This window comes from Haliaeetus albicilla, chromosome 22, assembly GCF_947461875.1.
Source record: "Haliaeetus albicilla chromosome 22, bHalAlb1.1, whole genome shotgun sequence".
NCBI lineage: Eukaryota > Metazoa > Chordata > Aves > Accipitriformes > Accipitridae > Haliaeetus > Haliaeetus albicilla.
In genome coordinates this window covers 13,730,817-13,750,292 of record NC_091504.1, presented here as the reverse complement: position 1 = coordinate 13,750,292, position 19,476 = coordinate 13,730,817, and the positions used below count along the sequence as shown (strand labels likewise).

At 40.9% G+C, this 19,476-nt stretch overlaps 1 protein-coding gene across 2 annotated transcripts; it reads left to right on the top strand.

The window, feature by feature from the left end:
* Positions 1-5,801: 5,801 nt before the first annotated feature.
* TVP23A (trans-golgi network vesicle protein 23 homolog A) lies at positions 5,802-18,837 on the top strand. Of its 2 annotated transcripts, none has more exons than XM_069809935.1 (7): positions 5,802-6,175; positions 6,264-6,343; positions 11,589-11,733; positions 12,679-12,768; positions 16,013-16,138; positions 17,836-17,965; positions 18,394-18,837. In XM_069809935.1, exons 1-7 carry the CDS (start codon positions 6,167-6,169, stop codon positions 18,453-18,455), a joined length of 642 nt encoding a protein of 213 aa, XP_069666036.1. In that variant the 5' UTR covers positions 5,802-6,166; the 3' UTR covers positions 18,456-18,837. The 2 variants fall into 2 exon arrangements, with proteins under 2 accessions (XP_069666036.1, XP_069666037.1); XM_069809936.1 differs by having other exon boundaries at positions 5,803-6,175; positions 11,589-11,625.
* Positions 18,838-19,476: the final 639 nt, after the last annotated feature.

Sequence of the window (19,476 nt, the reverse complement as noted above, 5' to 3'; positions counted from 1 at the left end):
AAGGATGAAAGCCAGACAGTTAGTGCATTCTCTGAGAAACAAATGGGTTTGGGTCCTTGCCCTTCTTCCAAGTTTTATTTCAGTATTTTTAATTGGTGATTATTTATAGATTTTAAAGATGTGTGGATCATGAATTCAGCCCCATTCACAGGAGAAACAAATGCTTCACCCTCCAGTTGGGGAGTCAGGCAGAACAATTTTCCCAGGAACAGCTGTGGAGGCCTCCAGTACAGCCCAGAGCTTCCTCCTCTTCAAAGCTGGGAGGTTGAGGCTTGTCTCCTTTCAGGCAGCAGAGGGAATTGTGGTCTCTTCCCAAGCACAGACTCCATTGTACAAGGGCTCACAGGCCACAGACATGAACCTTGCTTTTGGTTTTGCCAAAAGAGGTTGCACCCCTACCTCCAGGAGAGGTTCAGAGCTGTGTACTGCATATAGAGTGAGTTATCTCCAGTAGCGCCTGGTACATCTTGTAAAGAACACACAGTTAACGTGCCGGACCCTGTTCCAAGGCACTTAATGTTCCTGTGGCTTGTACAGGGGATCCAGCTACCTAAAGACCAGTCCTGAGCACCTCTACCTCTTTGTATGATCCAGGCCTATAGAAACAGTATGGATTTTGTGAATTTTAATTCCTCGGACACCTCTTCAAGTTCTCTGTGACTGAGTACAAGGAATTTTAGGGATTTGAAGCTATTCAGTGGGCTAGAAAAAACATATTAACAAATTAAGGAAAGATACTATTAAACAATAATTCTGTAGAAGTAGGGACCGCAGTCTGCTTCACAAAAATCTGCAGATCAAAAGAATTAAGAACTGTAGGTACAGGTTTCTCACTTCATTGCATCACCAGATTAGGACCCATTCTTACTTTTGTTTTTTGTGTTTTGTCTATAGGCTACTTTTTTCTGAGAAAGTTATGCCTTTACCATCCCCCGACAACAATTTAGAATAAATAAGAACAACAAATGCAAGGAAATATAGCAAAAGCAGCTTAACCACAGTCTCCACAACAAAAGGTTAAGTAGACATTGCCAGTGGCAGCAGTGATTGAAAAATTGTCCAGCAAGCACCTCCGGGACCTGAACAAGACAATGTAGATATTTCTAGCGGGGAGGGGGGGTGTGTGTGGCTAATGAATAAGCAGCTTACAGCTTTTATAAGCAACTTCAACTTTTATTTTTGCAGAAAAAGCAGTGGAAGCAACAGTACTTAATTTTTTATATTAACCTCCTGTTGTACTAAGTTTTTCAACTGTTTGATAACCCTTAGGGTCTTTTACTTAATAGGTTTAAGTTACTTTTATATTAATTTTTTTTTTCCTCAGCAAGTCTATAGAGGACTGGCTTAAGTCAGGAAAGGTATTGGATACTTGTGTGAGTGTGTACAGGCCTTTTAAATTCATATAGCAAAGGAGGGAAGGGACCCCAAGCACCTCTTTTGGTGAAATCAGAAGGCTGCCACTCTGGGAAACAGATCCTATTACTGCTTACTGCAGTGGATCTATGAAGTCACTGAAACCAAACTTTTGACAGGTGTCCAAACAGCCCAAGTTCCTTATTTCTGGAGTTCCCAAATTGAGAAATAAGACATGATTTGCAGAAGTAACAAGTACCAAGAACTGCAGCTGAGAATGACTGAAGCTTTGAACATATCAAGAGATATATAAAGCTAAACACACTAAGAAGTCTGCATCCAAATGTCGGGAAGCAAGGCACCCCAAGCTGGAAGAAAACTGATGACTTTGCTTTGGTCTGCCTTTGTTTTATCTAAGTGACCATTGCACAGTCTCAACAGAAAAAGATACTGAAGTAAACTCATTAATAATTGCAAAGCATTTTGTCTCTCAGGTAACCGCACTAGAGATTCCTACAGCACGTGTTAAATAAGGCCTAAAACCACGCAGTGAATACAGAGGATAAAATAAGCTATTTAATAAAAATATGTTATGTTTTCTTGATTTTTTCCTAACTGAAAGGAATACAGATACTACTGCACTTTTTAGAATCAACACCAGTTACTGTGCAATAATGGGTATTTATACTCCTCTTGGTGCCTTGAAATAAAGGCTGGAGTTGAAAGACTCCATTGTATTTTTGTAGTGCCTAATTTATGCTTGCTTGAGCGACTTTGAAACTTTTGGTATGTAAGAAAACCTTGAGTTTTGCTAACAGTATGCACAAATAGGTAAGAAGCCTTAAGTTCTGCTGAGCTTTGTGATTAAAACCTGCCAGGACCAGCTAACTAGGAAGAAGAAATGAACCACCTGAGATGACCCACACTGTGCATGCCTCAAGAAAGAGTTCGATTAGTGGACACCAAGAAAATGACCACCAGAGGGTTTCAAAGACCCCAAAAGACCATCGACCCATTTAATAGCGCATGCCCCAAAGGGCGGACACTATGTAAATAATTTCTGGGAAATTACATGAATATGTGTGACAATTATGGGAACTGTAATCAATATGCATATATTAGAGCAATATAAGCTTTGCTTGCTGTAGGTAACGGTATGCATGCTAGGAGGAACTATCCCCTGTGCATCCAGTGCTGTCCAGTGCTGCAATAAAGAATGCCTGCTTTCTAAAACTCCAAAATTGAGTCTTAGAGAGTTTCTTCGACCAGCTTTTTCGGTAACACTCTCTTGAGATACTAAAAAATTATTTTTTTATCTCTTTAGACATAACTGAATGAAGGAGCAATACAGCCTTTCTTTTTTTTAATCTCCATTTATATTTAGGGCCCAAACCTCTTCAGCTTTGACATACCTTTTGGTTACCCATTTCTTACTGATGGCAGAACTTGATCTCTACTGAGAACATATCGCTACATATCACCCAACTGAAAGACACTATCTGATCTGTGAAGTAAATGCTGCAGCTTCTCCCCTGTTAATACAGAGCTGGTGATTACAACAATTCAAGTATGTACAGCCAAAAAATTCCACAGAAATTGGTTCTGGGCCAAGGCAGGAAATCGTCTTTTACAAATTAATTAGACGGTGATGCTATTAGAAAGTTATTAAATATACCTTCTCTTATTTGGCCTATCTCCTCAAAATTTAAACATTTTATTGAACCTCCAACAGACCCTATAAGTGTACCTAATGTGAGTGAGGTAAAAGTTATTCTTGGATTAGCAATATTTTCCAATATTCAGAGGAACAGAATACTTAACTGTAAACACCACTGAGATACTTAAACCAGAGCAACAACTGTCAAGTTATTAAAAATATCCTCGTGCAGTTTACAGGGCAAGTCTCTGATACCATGCCAGTGCAAGATTCCGGGCGACGTTCCAAAGAAAAAGAGAAATCAGCTGACTTCATGATAATGATGTGAATAGCACACCATATTCATCTAGGAGGAGGTTCTATTTATTGTTGAAACAAAGAGTGAGAGAGATGTCTCAGTTATTCATACCAAGCCTTTGGCACTGATAATGCTCTATGATAGAAAGGCCATTATTTGTTCTGGGGAGAGGGTTGCCTGTAAGGTAACAGCAAATGCACAGCAGCAAATGATACAGTTTCAACTATTTTATGCTATATGTTTCAGTCAGCAATTAAATGAAACCCTAATATAGTTCATAAGTGGTCAAGATTTTCCTGTGTACAAACCTGAAAACCAAACCACAATTCATAAATTCAGTGTAACTACCTTTAAATTTTGTGCTGCTGAAGCAGTATTTGAGGACTTAACATCACCTTTAGGCTGTTGCTAATCTTTCCAATGTGCAAATTACTTGTAGTTAAATCAGGATGCAGAAAAAATGTTGAAAACAGGAGAGTTTGTTCTGTGAAATCCTAGAAAACACTGGAAACTTCTAATGAGGTTTTGCTTGGATGTATTTATTTTAAAACAAGGATGAATGCTTTTCTAATAATCCCCAAATGAAGAAATTCTTGGTTTGACCAATGATTCCTCTAGTGACCAAGGATCCTTTCTAGCTCTTAATTTGCTCTAAAAGGAAATGATAACCCATACAATACCTTGAATAATCACACAACATAATTTGACATAGCTTTTTAGAGAATGTTACTAAAACCATGTGCACGGTATAGTGATAGTCTTCCATAGTATAGTGGGATTATCTGAGTTTGTTAGGAAAACAGATAATCCCTACAGTGAATCAGTGGAGACAAGCACTGGAAGGAGGGAAAATTAAAGAAACATCTGTTTTAAAATTAAAAAACAAAACACAGGTTCTGTCTCTTTTTTAGTGATATCATTTCATCTCTAATGAAAACAGTTAGGAGCACCTGAGTAGTAAATCAGATACCTAATGTTGTGACAGGCTAATTGTCACCTCTCCCATAGAAGCAAGTACTGTTTTATCTGATAAGGAACGTAGCACACAGTTATTTTCTGGTGCCTTAGAATAAAAATGCAACAGCTCAGACAACAGAGCAACATTACAGAACTACTAAATTCAAACCATCAGACTTGCTGGCAGAACTGTGCTGAGAGGGGAAAGAAGAGCTGACACAGTAGCTGCAATGAATAATCTGGCAGTCAAGAAGATGTGAAACTTCCCTCCACTGCTTCTGTCAGTGCAGTTCTGGGAGCTGCTTCTGACTCAGAAGCTGGTTCTATTTGAGTTATTGTTAATATGTTGCTCATAAGCAGAAGTGCATGTTGATACAGTAAATGAAGTAGAGGTCAGCTTCAGGTATGCACAAAATTATTTAATAACTGTATTTCATGATAGGTCTCAAAGATTTTTTTATCTTCTTTGGGACTGAAAGCCTACTTAAATATTTTAATATTGTAGGCTATCGTGAGCCAGCCCATCAAATTACAAACTGCCTGTTCAGTTTTTTAGTGCAAGTCTGCTGTACTTACTGACACGATAGTGTTGTTTTAACACTACCAAGGCCAAAATATGACTACCACAATATTAACATTATTAGTCATAAAATACACCTTTCCCCCTCTGCAATTACAAATCCCACCAAGAACAGCTCTACCAGTTTTTCTGATGCCTTAAGTGTTGTCTTGCCCTAATAACCGGACTTCTACAAAGCTACTTTCCAATTAATGTTTTTGAAAAGTTCACCTTAGTAACTTCTGTACTTACTCAACAGATACATTCTGGTTTAGTTAGATGTTTTAGAAAGGACTAGGAAGTTATTATTTTGCAGGCTTATTTAATGCTAGTAGCTAGTCAGATCTACAAAGGACTGTGATTTATCAGATCTTCCTTGACCCTCCACTTCGTACTTAGCTGACTGAACTATTTCTCCCCATTACTGTGAAACCCTTGCCCATACCCTAAAGCTCCGTTGTCTCACTTCTCTCCTACCTCCTTAACTCTGCTGCATAATCCATCTGCAATTTAAATAAAAGCAGGAAAATACCTTCACCTAAAGGGCTGAGTTCCCTACGTCACACTCGTAGTACATCCACAGGACCGTGGTCACGCTGGCCCGCCCGCCAAAGCCGTACGGCAAGAGGGGCACAGGGCCCACCGCGAGGCCGGGGACAGCGCGCGGGGTTTGGCCCAGCGCGGGCAGGACGACGGGCTGTCGGTACCGGCTGGAGCCCTCGAACGAGACACGCGGGCGCGTATCACGTTCGTACACCTACGTTCACCTTTCTCTCCACTATTTCCTTTCGGGGTTTGTCTTCAGCACAAGGCCTACGAAGCCCCGTCCAGCTCGGCGCGTTTGGTGAGCAAGCGGCCCTCGACAGTGGAGCGGACACCCTAAAACGCTGGACAAAGGGCTCCGGCCACGCCGCGGCCTCCGGCTCCCCACGCCTGCGGCCCGGCCCGCTGACGGAGCCCGCCCTGGCCTCGGGCCTAAACGCGGTGGGGCGGAGGGTGGCGGCCAAAGGCACCTCAGCGACGCGGACGCAAGGGAGGAGGCAGGTCTCCCCGCCGGGCCCGGCACTAGCACCGGCTCAGCTGGCGTCCTCCAGCCCCGAGGCGCTGCCCAGCCCCGGCCGCCGCCTCGGCCCGAGGGGGAGCCCCGCGCTTCGGCCCCCGGCCCCCCGCCCCCGCAGCGCGGGGCAGCGCAGGGCAGCGCAGGGCTGGGCCGGCCCCGCCGCGGGCTCGCCCCGGGCAGGCGGCAGCCCGGACCCTTTTCCCTGAAACACCTCCCGGGCCCTGGCAGCCGCCGCGCCTGGCAGGCGGGCTGCAGGGCCGGGCCGGCCGGCCGAGGCGGAGGATGAAGCAGGTAGAGGCGGCGGCGGGCGGCGCGGTGCGGGGCGGGGGGCGGCGGCGGCTCCCCCGGTCCCTCCCCGCTGACGGGCTCCCCGCCGCAGGCGCTGGTGGACGACACCGAGGATGTGTCCCTCGACTTCGGGAGCGAGGAGGAGCTGGCGCTGCGGAAAGCAAAGATCAGGTAACGGCGCGGGCAGCGGAGCGGGAGCGGGCCCGGCCCCGGCCCCGGCCCCGGCCCCGGCCCCGCCGCGGAGGCCTCAGCGTCGCGGCGCCCGCCTGAGGTAGCCGGGCCCGGGCAGCCCGCGCCGCTCCGGCTGGGCCGGCGCACTGAAATGCAAGCGATTCCCTTTAAACGCTTGATTCCCGTTTCTTACAGGGAGGGCGGTGGAGCGCTGGAACGGGTTGCCCCCGTGGCGGGGATGCTCGGTGCCGGGCAGCCAGCTCCGGCTGCCCGGGCCGGAGCCGGCGAGGCCCAGGGCCCCGCCAGCCGCACCGCTGCGGCCAGCCCAGCCGCTCGGCGCCCTCCTGCCCTTGGAATCAGAAGCTTTGCACACCCACAGCCAGCGTATTCACAAAACACACAACACCCAAACGGTGGTTTTGTTAGAGCTGCGCAAGTGGAGAGAGCTCTGGTCTTCAGCAAAACCAGCTGTGCAGCAGAGCGCTCTGGGCATTGCGTCGCACGCCCAGCTGAAGGGAAATGGGAAGTTATTTGCAATGAAGCTGCCATGTTTTCCTTCCACGGGACATGATGTTACATGAAATATACTATATCTTATCCTTGTAGCTGTTACCGGAGAAAACTCAACCCATTGATCCATCTTATCTGTCAGGTTAAGCCGTCTACCCGCTACATTACCAGAGGTGTCACTGCAGCTTTGTCCGCACCGAGGTCCCGGGCGACAGAGCTGTTGTTCCATCTGTGGCTTTTGAAGAATCTCCAGTCAAAGAGTGTCAAGGGAAGAGTTTTATGTCAAGAGGAATTATACATACGCATGCACTCATCAATAATGTATAATCAGCTTTGATTTATATTGCTTTCTTCTTTCCACCTTGCCCCAGTTTACTCTGGTCCATTACAAGGTTAATATTTCTTGTAGCTGTAAACAAAGAAAAATAAGAGATGTTAAGCCTAACACAAATGTTATCTGAGATGCGCAAACAAGCAATCACATATGTAGCTTTACAATACAATTACTCTGTTTTACTAGTCTCCAGTGAAGCATGTCTGCCCTTCCAGTGCACGGGACTTTACAACTACACGATGAGTCAGCCATGACACGAGATTAATATTCCCAGAGTTGCTTTGTTTCTGTGCTTTAGTAGCAGCACACATTTTAAGTGAAGGTTTATATTTTGGTGCAGTCTTGGAGAACATAGCCTAAACTGGGAAATACAGCTTAGGAGTGTGTCTTGAGCACACGAGCCACGGATTCAGTCTATGGGACGAGACCAGAGTTAGTATGAAGTAAAACCACCCTGAAACGTTTGTAGGAGGTCCACAGCACCAGTTCAGAGATCTGTTCCTACTGGTTTACGGTACTTGATAATATAGACAGGCAAAGTATAAAACCATACTATTGATTGATCCACTTTGTGTAGATACTTATTTGATTAGAGACTGCTCTTCTTTCTTGCCCTCATTATGACAATACTAAAAGATAATTTCATACTGTGTCCTGGTTTCAGCTGGGATAGAGTTAATTTTCTTCTTAGTAGCTGGTACAGTGCTGTATTTTGGATTTAATGTGAGACTAATGTTGATAACACACTGATGTTTTCAGTTGTTGCTAAGTAGTGCTTATCCTGAGTCAAGGCTTTTTCAGTTTCCCATGCTCTGCCAGTGAGCAAGTGCACAAGAAGCTGGGAGGGAGCATAGCCAGGACAGCTGACCCAAACTGGCCAAAGGGATATTCCATATCATAGAATGTCATGCACAGTATATAAACTGGGGTGAGTTGGCAGAGGGGGGGTGTGTGTCGGTGCAGATCACTGCTCAGGCATTGGTCAGCAGGTGCGTTTTGCATCACTTGTCTTTTTCATGGTTTGTTTTTTTAAATTTTATTTTATTATATTCCTTTTCATTATTATTATGTTTTATAATTGTTAGTATTGCATTTTCTTTTACTTTAGTTATTAAATCATTCTTATCTCAACCCACAAGTTTTTACTTTTCCCAATTCTCTTCCCCATCCCAGTGGGAGGTGGGGGGAGTGAGCAAGTAGCTGCATGGTGCCTGGTTGCTGGCTGGGGTTAAACCACGACATACTGAAAAACATTCTGCTATAGAATACAGAAATGAAACTCCTTACATGGTTCACACAGAAGTTTGTTTTTATATTTCTGAAGAATCTTGTGCAAACAAGCCTGGAACACACCCACGTGCTGCAAAATTTTGTTGTCTTGTTAGAGAGCATAACAACATGTTCCAATCATTTGTCTTTAACTTTATCCCAATTTCATATATCTTGAACTTGGTTAGAATTCGCATAAGCTATAACAAGTTGTGCGTTTATGATTCTCGAAGGTATATGCAAGTGCTCCTTAAAAGCAAAAGGTATGCAGATAGTGATTTAGTTAGTGGCTACTTTCATAAGAAGGTTAGGAAAACAGATAACTTACACCATCTTTGCAGTTCATTGCAGTACCAGAACATTTGATCTGGAACAGTTAAGAGCATATGGTCGCTTCTTTTTCAAGTCAGCCAGGTCACACAAGATCATCAAGCCAGAGAGCCTGTTCAAAATTTGCCTAGATATGTTTGAAGTACCAGACAGAGGTATAAGAAGTAGCATATAAAGTTCTGCCTTGGCACTTCTGGGCAGGTACTGGGAATGATTCTCCTGTGGTTCAGCAGCATACCTTAGGGTTGACCCAGTTTGATTCTTGAATATGGGATGCAACTAAATTCATAACAGCTCATTCCTATCCTAATAGGCATCATGCTTGCAAACTGAACAGAGCTTATTGTAACAAGATAAATGGTAACCATTTAGCCTTAAGGCTCCAGTTCTACACTATATGGATGTTTAGATGCAACAGGATAACTAAAAGTCCAAGCAAGTGGGTTGCTATGCCTTCAGGAGCAAACGTGTAGTAAGCAGAGCCAATGTAGAGTTTTAGTTACCTTTATCAGATTTGAATGGAAAAAAAAAAGTTACCATATTCTAAAGCCTATACTGTCTTCCATTAGTACAAGAAATCATGTGAGTTTATACAATGATTCCTTAATGCCATTGTATTTCTGGAAATTAGCTTTTAAAAATATTTATAAAGTAAAATTGATTTCAATTCAATATAAATGCCTTCACTTAAGAAAAGCTGTAAAGTTTTTTGTTTCAAAAAGGATGCAGATGGTTTAGCTTCAGGTTTTAAAAGACAATTTTATCTATGTGGGATTATCTCATTAAAAATTCTGTTCGTATATGATAGGAGCTATAAGTTTCGTCTGAATGGCTGTGGATTGAGAAAATACATTTGTTCTGTTAGGTGAGGAAGTGAATGGTTTATCTACTGGATTCCATTAGCTTCAGAATTATGTTTTTTTTAAAAGCATAAATAGGTAGACATTTTCTGAGATTGAGAGTTGTCTAAAGAATGAGGTACAAATTTTGATATACCTCCATATTCCTCCCCTAGGACAAGAACCTGCAAGTCTGTGCCTTTGGCTTAGCTAGCCATATCCTTGTGAGAGGACTGATATTCTATAGTCTCAATAAAGTGTTTAGCGCTGTAATAAATGTGAGCCTCTTGCTTACGTACTGTTTTTTTAGTAGACACCCTTCAAAGCTTGATGTTGGAACAGATTATTCAGCATCCAAACAGTAATTCATCATCTGACTTCCAAAATGAAACACTACTTCTCTAAAGTTACTTTCACATTTGAACCACTGATACAGTTATGAAAGCTCAGTCCATCCTGAATGCTTTAGGGTTGTGACTATGAATAGCTTGTATTGGCACAAGATACCACTTGTGTAGCGATGTAGCGAACTCTTACATCATCTTGAACAAGATCAAGACTTGAAGTAGCAAGACACTAACTGTTTTTTTAAAGTTCACAATATTCCCTCTGCTCCACCCACCCACCCACCCATCTGCTTATGGCAGAAAAAGCTCCCTTCACTTAAAATGTCACATGTTTAGTTTTAAGTCAGAATTAAGTTTTTGGAAAGTTTGAGGTTAGCGTGGGTATGATCAGGAGTAAACATAAACTACAGCTGTGTGTCATTCTTGCTTCTCCAGTCATGTGTGTGTAGTACTACAAGCACAATATTGCCATTCTAGAATAGATAATTACTAGAACAGTTAAACAGCTATAGAATAATATTACAATAAAGATATAAATATAACTATTACAATTATAATTTAAGTTTATAATAAACAATTTTAATTGTGTGTATATTATATGTATCATTTTATTATACACAATAATAGAAAAACATATTTAATAGGTAAATAGTATATTATGACCTAGGCCATACTACTGTTACTTGTTTACAGAGGTAGAGGAGCTTAATAAGGCAATCGCTGAGTTAAAAAATATTCAGAAAACGAGTTTTAATCACTCAGCTTCAAGGGAAGAAGTTACTTAAATGCAATAGCCTCTAGTTAATTGTCACTTTAAACTAATTAACACAAACACAACGTACAGAAGTAAGTTTTTGTAGTTGGCATATTACCCTGAAAATTGTCCTGTGCTCAATATAGCATACTCCAACACCCCTGTCTTACTGTACAGGCCAATATTCTATGCCATATAGTTACTTCTACCACTGAAATTCTCCTTTATTTTGTTATGGACAAAATTTAGTGTGATGAGCAAAGCACAAGTATCTAGTGAAATTAATGAACATTCATTCATAAGAACTGTTAGATTCCCAAATCTGTAAAAGGAAGTGTTTGGTTTCAGACATTACATATGAAGGTTCATTTTGTCTTAGACCCAACAGCTATATTTTTTTTTACTTTTTTTTTGGTTTCAGAGTTCCTGTTCTTGTTTTCAGAACAGTTCTGAAAGGCGTAAGATGTCTCAATTCTTTTGTGCCTTGCAATGCCGATTTATTTCATGAAACGATGAGGATTTAAGGGTACAGTGTTGAATACAACCACTAAATTCCTTCATGCAGTACCAAAGAAACAGGTGAAAGACTCTAGGTTTTGTTCTATCTTTGAGAAAGTTTTGACATGAATAACACATTCCATCTTTTAGCTTTAGATTGAAGGTTGGCTATTGGAAGTACTATTGCTTTGATAACGAAGATAGACATCAACATATGAAATAATAGCAGCTACAAACCAAAATACCATTATAGAGTAAAAGTAGTTGTGTTATGCTACATTGTTAGGAAATACTGTAACATTCCTTCTTGTCCCATAACTTCCTAAGTGCTCTGTGTTGGGTTTTTTTTGTTTTTTTTTTCTAGGCACCCACTGGCCACCTTTTTCCACCTGTTTTTCCGAGTGAGTGCTATTATTACCTACTTGTTCTGTGACTGGTTCAGCAACAGTTTTGTTGCCTGTTTTGTCACTATTCTCCTTCTTCTATCCTTTGACTTTTGGTCAGTTAAGGTAAGATGACCCTGAATAGTAATTACCTTTGAAAGTATTTTATGTGCCATTAAATAAAAGAAAAAAGGAAATATGTATACTGATGAAAGTGACAAAGACATTGTGATCTGGTGATTTATTAAATGTCTAACCCATTTAATTAAGACATTTATATATCTTAGTTACTGTTAACTCTTCTCTATGGCTGATGGGAGCTACTAATATGGTGAGAAAATTGCCTTGCCGTAGGTAGATTTGTTTGTATGCTTTCCTCCTTAAAAAAAAAAAGAAAGAAAGAAAGTCATACTGACTTTCAGTAACGGATGCCAAAGGATGTCTAAAGCTGCAGTACTGTGCCCAGACCCAGCAGGCAGGAGCTGCAGAAGGCTCCTGGGGGCCCAACTACGGCATTAGTGCCCTAATCACATGCAGGCAGGTGGGTCAGGCCAGCCCAAAATCCCAGGGGCTCCACATGTGGAACAAGGCTTTTGTTTTGTAGAAGTGAGGCATTGATGCATCTCCAGTATACTGAAAACTTCTAGTATTCATCCAGGTGCAGAAATATTTTCTTAATTTGTTTGCTTGATTCCACACAGCTTGCTTGCTTGTAATTAATCTTACATTTTTTCAGTGTGTTTTTGTTTGCAGTTCTCCTGTCTTACTGAGGAAATTTGTTTATTGGGGTTTCTCCAACTAACTGACTTAGAAAAGATACATCCTGTAATTTCTTACCTAAATCAATGTTATTGTGCTAATCATCATATTAGAAGAAGAGAACAGGCCTCTCAATTTGTGGTAATCCATCCTTAATGACTGTTGCGCTCAAGCTGGCACAGCTTTTAGAATTAGTTTTAGTAATTGATAAAAGAATATGATTTTCAGACATGCTTGCGTTTTTTTTTTTAAAGTTAGTCTGACAAGTGGATTATGCGACTGATTAATTCAAATAATTGTTTCTGTCACTAGAACGTGACAGGAAGACTCTTAGTTGGTTTGCGTTGGTGGAACCAGATTGATGAAGATGGAAAAAGCCACTGGGTGTTTGAAGCAAAAAGGGTAAGTATGTTAATAAACATAGGCACAGGACAAGCAGAATCCATAGGAAAGCTTGTAAAGCTGATATTATGTCAAATAAAGTAACAAATAGAGCGCCTTTGTAATGGTTACTTTTTGTCCAGCTTCTGTAGAAGATAATGTAAGTATTCAGTTGCAAGCACACTGGATTGTCACATCCAGGAAGCATTCAGGACAAAACTGGTCTCACAACATCGTCATCATATGCATCAGCAGCACAGATATTCATAGCATGGTACTGTAGGTATGATGTGTTTCTGGTAGTTCTATTATTTTTTAGTGAGAACATTTTGTAATAAACACATCTTCCCACGGTTAATTGCAACATAGAATCCTCTTCAGGAAAGATCTATGTTGAAAGCAATGCTGAATAGTTCAAATTCAGTATTGTAAAATGAGTATTTTATTCATGCTCATGGAATACGGTGGGGAATAGAACCCAGATCACAGAGCATTCCCATACTGCTAGTGCTCCCCCAAACCACCCTGAGCACAAAAGCTATAAAATGGCGCTTGGCATCGCTGCCAGGGTCAAGACCGCAGGTTCTTGCTTTCATTTGCTAACATCCTCTCTACAGCCCCGTTCAGGCGAGAGCCTGGTAGAACACGACTTCAAGCGGTACCCACTCGGACGTCCCTTCCCAGCCGTGCACGCAGCCTGGGCTCCGAGCCCGGTGTAACCCCTGTGGCTGTGCAGGTCTGGAGTGCCCTCTAGCAGCCCTGCGGCCGCTTGCAAGGAGAGTGCGGCCGGGCAGGAGCGCAGCCGGCGGGGGGGCTGCGCACCGCTGAGAGGGTAACAGGTGCTCACCTTCTTCCTGTGATCCAGGCGAAACCCGGAGAGAGAGTACAGGCAAGCCTACATGAAAGCAAAGAAACTAGAAGAGCTTCAGAGTTTCTTACTTCTGTCAAGCCGAGACAATAAACAAGAGCTTTCTTAGCACTTAATAGCAATGGTATCAATAAAATGACCTCCCGACCTCAAAATTCCTGTGAGGTGAGCAAGCCTAATTCACCTATTACAGTTTGTTGATTCTAGCCTACAGGTACAAAGTTGACTCATCTGTATGGGCTAAAGCCTTCAAAAAAATTTGGCAAATGGTAGCTTGATTAATGTGAAAATCATAGTACCACTAGAAGGAACATGTCATTAGAGTGGATTGTGTTTTTTGTCATGGTTTAGCCATGAGGAGTACTTTGTCATGGCAAGGTCCTGGAATACATGCAATTCTCTTACTTTCCACAGTCAGGCATTCTCCACCTCCTTTGCCAGTCCTCTGGCAACTTTTTAAGATCTCTTGCTTTCATAGAACGGTCTGGGTTGGAAGGGACCTTAAAGATCACCTAGTTCCAACCCCCCTGCCATGGGCAGGGACACCTTCCACTAGACCAGGTTGACTGAAAGCCCCATCCAATCTGGCCTTGAAGTTTACCCTCTTGCTTTACAGGTTAATTTGCTTAGAAACATTCCAAGTCACTCACCAACAATAAACAGCTAATTCCTGGTGCGCTGCTGATGCTGCAGAGGTTTGTCCTTGAAATCCTGTCTTCTGCTGAGGTTTGCTGGAAAAAAAGTAATTCTTACACTTATGTTCCAAACACCATAACTCCCCTCTCTTTTCTTTGGGATGATTGCAGCCTTTTGTAATCTTGCTCATCAAATTACCTAGGTCTTTTAGATGCAGAGCTCTCAGGTATATTGACTTTTTTTTTTTCTTGTAAATAGTGCTAATGCAATGTTACTGTTGGGTTATTTGGGATACAGGTGATAGCCCTTTTATTGACTCAGAACATCTGTCTTTTTCTGTAACTGTGAAGGCATAGAACATTATTCTCTGGACTGCTGCAACATCACTGGTTTAGAGGGTACATGAAAAAATTAACGACACCTTGTAATTATTGCATCTTTCAGGGTTTTCTTAGGTAAGATAGAGTAACTTAACTGTATTTACAAGTTGGATGATGTTGTCTGTCTCGTGATGGATGGATGGTTGGATGGATGAGTTGTTTTTACATGGAGAATTCCAGATACTGAAAATGAACTAAAACTCTTCAGTTTTCAGAGTCCACAGGGTTTTCTTTTTCCAGTTGTGAAGCTTGTATTTCAGAAGCTAGCACTAGTGGTGGTTGAGTGGTCAGAGGTTCAGAGTGAGATTTTGAATTCTGGTCTCCTAGGAAAGATCAGAACCTGCTGAACAATTCTCTTTTTTTAGGTTCTTTTAAGCATTAGGAGTTAACAGTGAGCCTTTCAGTGCAGATAGAGACACATGGGTTGTGCTGACCTGAAGAAATCTGCAACCAGGGCTTTTTGCAGCCTGCTTTGAGGCTTTTTTTGCTCTCCCTGAAGAACCCAAATAAAGCACCGTGAATAACAATGCCTCTTTCAGAGAGACGCCAGCAGTTACTATGGTGTCCAACACTAGTATTACAGAAGAGGCATTTTTGAAGCTACAGTTACTAATTTATGGAATATCAGTGGATTTCACAAGCATAACTGAAGTATTAGTTTATGTAATAGAAAACTAAACTTCATGCAAGATTTAAATTAAGCTAAGATACTGCACATTTTTAAGAAAATGTATGGAAGTGGACACCATTATGAGAATTTCATTGTCTGAGCTGGAACCACCTGATAAATCCTGTGGGGGATCTTTAAAATTTGCTTGTTAGCACTTGCAACAGCTCATTGCGATTTCCACATTAGATACTATAGCTTTTCTGATACTAGACTGATCCCCCCCCGCCCCCCTTTTGATTTGTGAACCTACACTACAGACAGTGAAGTATTCACACTAAAGTTCTGCTTGTAACACTGTCTTCCTGTTTCACACTTTTCTAAGGCCTTGGTAAAGTTTGAATCTAATGTAGAAGTTAACTTACTATTTCTGAATTTTAAAAGCAATTGTCAGTGTAACAGAACTTTGCCTTTAAAATACTACTAATCTGTAGTGTTAGTGGGAGCTGTCATTGACAAAAGGAATAATTATCTCATTTGAATGTGAACAGAGACCGGAACATTTTGAAAAGAAAATGCTGTCACGTACAGTAGGGCAGCAGGCAGAAAACTTGGCATTTGCTACTTCTCTTCTTATTCAGTCTTCCTTCTATGCATATAATAAGTGAAATTTAGGTGAAGAAGTAATTTTGTCCGTTCTTCCTCCTCTGCTAATTTGTTATTTATTGTGGATTTTGTCTTTGTGACTAGTAGTTTCAATAATTTTCATTCTAGGTGCCTACAATAGCTGCCTCAACTGAAGCTGAAGCTCGAATCTTTTGGCTTGGCCTCATTATCTGTCCAGTTATTTGGACAATGTTTTTCTTTAGCACCTTGTTCTCCTTGAAGCTGAAATGGCTGGTAAGTCTGGGGGTACTGAAAGACCTATAGCTGATGGACAGTGTTGATAGAGGGAAAACCCAGATCTGTTAGTTTTGCAACAGTCTTTGAACCAAATCTTCCAACAGTACAAAAATTCTGCTAACAAACAGCTTCAAGAAATCACAATGAGTTTTCTGCAGTCAAGCCCTGTGCGCTGGAATGGATTAGTAATTTTTAGCCCCACTTCCACTAGGTTATCAGATGTCAACTCCTTCATCTAACTTGAGAAACTTAAGTGCTTGGCAAAATTACGGACTTCTTTTTAACTGTAGCAACTTACTTTTCCCCCACTTATTTCAGTCAAAGGAAACTAACAGGAGAGGACAAAAAATGAACCAGTGATGCTGGTTTTCAGGTTTTCACATCTCCTTGGGACTTGAATGTTACTTCCCCTTAAAAGTAAGGATTTTAGATCTCTGGTACCATTCCCTTTTGAAAGAACCAGTATCTCAGTGCTTAAAACCTTGATAAATTGAGCTATAAGTGTGTATTTTATACTGTATTTATAAGCCATTTAGTCTACAAAAAAAAGAAAAACCTTACACATTTTTCTAAATACAAGAAGAAATTTACCCCATATATTGCATTATGTTAAGATATTGTTGTCTATGAAACCTTCATGTTTTCCCCCGTAAACATTAAGTGCTTCGATAATCACCATAGAATTCATTTTGTCAAGCTCCTAGCCATGCTAAGTATAATTTCTTAATTCCATTTGAAAAGATAAAAAGTGTCTTGGACATGTGCAGCTACATAACCAGTAATAGCCAAGATTACATTTTATTATTAAATGAAACAGGAAATTCAGCTGTGGGTATGAATCAATTGCAAATCATTAGCTGTTTTCTAGTGCCCCAAATGGCATACCTAAACAAGCAATAGTTAAAATTAAACCAGCAGTCGTTCTCCACAGCTCCACCTTTTTTTTTTTTTTTGAAAACCAGAGATTGTCTGCTAAACTAAGAGCTGGTTGGAGAAGGAACCCTAACCAGCCCTGGAGGCAGGTTGCTCAGGTGCTTGTAAAAGGCAAGTTACACAAATGAAAATAGGATAGCTTCCAGGAAACTTTCTGAGGCTAAGAAAAACATTTTTTGTAAGCTATTTCATTAGTCAATCAGATGGGTTCTGCCTGCTGCTAAGCCTATAGTACCACAAAAGGATCTAATTATTTTCACTGCCTGTTAATGCTAGATATTGATTGATATCTGTCGATGCTCTTTGTAAATCTGTAAGTTATGGGATCTTATTTGTATATAATAAGGCATTTGTCAGCTAAACAAGCCTGCAGGTTTGCTATGTCTCTGGATGTGAAACTTTCAGATACAAATCAGGCTTAAAAAGAGTGAAATGATTATGGAATCAGTTGAATAGGTCCTTTTTTGAATAAATGCTTTTAGGAAAGTAATGAAGTCTTTCAAAATACAGAATGACAAAAAAATTTTCTATCAATGTTTAGATAAAGAGAGAGGCATTTTGTAGAAAGGAACTGTTGTTTGACATGATTGGATCTCTTTGAAGGTAATTTATTATTGGAAGGAATGTCCCCCTCTTACAGCATGTATGTATACCTAAGTAGCATATATACATACATATACACACGTGTGTATATACATTCTATAAATGCAGCCCATAGATAGCAGTGTATTTGTCCCAGCTGAACTTTTGTTTGTCCACAGGCTCTTGTGATAGCTGGGATCTCCCTTCAGACTGCTAATTTATATGGCTACATCCACTGCAAAGTAGGGGGACAAAAAAGCATCAGCAGAGTAACTTCAAGGTTTTTTGTCACAGCAGATGTTCCCAAGAGTAAGTACGGAGTTGGTCCATCAGCTACAGCCCATGAAACATCACATACCGACCTGCCTCACGCTGTTGGTTTTGGCTCTTTCTGGGTCTTAGTTCCTAAAATAACTCCTGGCAGGGCTATCTTGGTTTTCCAATAAGCCTTTCTTGTGGAACTCGCTCGGAGGAGCTGTACCCCATGTCACTTTGCTCTCTATTTGGAAGCCTGCTGAAGCTGCATAGCTGAGCTGCTTCCAAGCCCCAAGAAGAACGTCCTCTAAGTTAAATCCTCAGAGGGATGCCTTCTGAGGTGTTATAATGACTCTGCTTAGGCATAGCTGGGAGAGCGATCTTCAACCCTCAGGCTTCCACCAGGCTCTTCCCTGCTTTTTTGAAAAGATTCCTACGTAGTAGGTTACGCTAACACCCACACTTCTGTGTTCATTCTACAGGACAGGCAAGGAGGATTTCAGGAGGCCACATTGAAGTACATGGGAAGACAGGCACTAGATAATGAAATAAAGAACTAAAAGGATGAGCAGTAAAAAATACTCATTTATGAAAGCTGTTCTTCATATGAAGGTATTTAAGTAAAGCACTTCTACAATTATACCTGCATGAAATAATAAGGATTTTGTGTAATTTGTGTTTGAGTCTTTAGATTCTGAAAAGTTTTAGAGTCTGTGTTACTTAAAAGTGTCACCAAAAAGCAGTTTGTATAGGCACAAAAACAATGCTTATGGTTTATACAGACCACACTTCCTTAAAAAAAAAAAAAATCTGCCAACTAACATGAAACTGTTGGGTTACCTTAACCAAGAATTAGAATGTAATCAGAAGACAATGCTCGTTTGTTTAATTTTGGAACTACAATAAAGAAAATCAAACTGCCTTTCCCTCTTCTACACAATACTGATTTCTCAAAGCTTTGATTTGTCAATAAAAAGGGGAATTACAATCACAAAGGGCCTCCCAGTTAGTAAAGATACCGAATGTTTATTTTTTGAGTGTTCAGGCTTAGGCTCAAGTAGAAGAAAGAACAAAAGTCATGTAGCACATTCACAGAGTACTTGTGTGAAGCAACCAGTTATGTATAAATAGTTAAAATATCTTACTCTGATACCTGTAATAAATATTGTACTTGTACTGTAATTAACTTGCCTAAATTCTAGTAGGTTTTTATTTTAAAGCTGATGCCAATTATAAAAAAAGGAGACACGACTACACTGAATTTCCCTCTAAATACAGATCTTTTCCACTGAAAGGAAAGATATGCACGTGCATAGTACATACATTAGACACAACGTCCCCATGTCAGCGAACTGTATTTTACATTCAGCTTTCTAAATAACATCTTGTATGCACGTGTCTTCAAACACCAACTTCATATTCAGGTCGTTAGTACCATGACACCGGAGGCAGGTTGCTCCTTACGTAACACAGACGAAGACTCAGTTTTACAGCTTTCTAGCAAGCTTTGAGACCACTTGTGAACTACAAGAATCTTGAACTATGGAAAAAAAAACTAAGGCAAG

What these genes read in the sequence shown, in the direction of transcription:
- TVP23A (XM_069809935.1), top strand. An exon ending in TTGACTTTTGGTCAGTTAAG is followed by an intron (nt 11,734 to 12,678) that starts GTAAGATGACCC and finishes TTCTGTCACTAG; the next exon opens with AACGTGACAGGAAGACTCTT. An exon ending in CCTTGAAGCTGAAATGGCTG is followed by an intron (nt 16,139 to 17,835) that starts GTAAGTCTGGGG and finishes GTTTGTCCACAG; the next exon opens with GCTCTTGTGATAGCTGGGAT.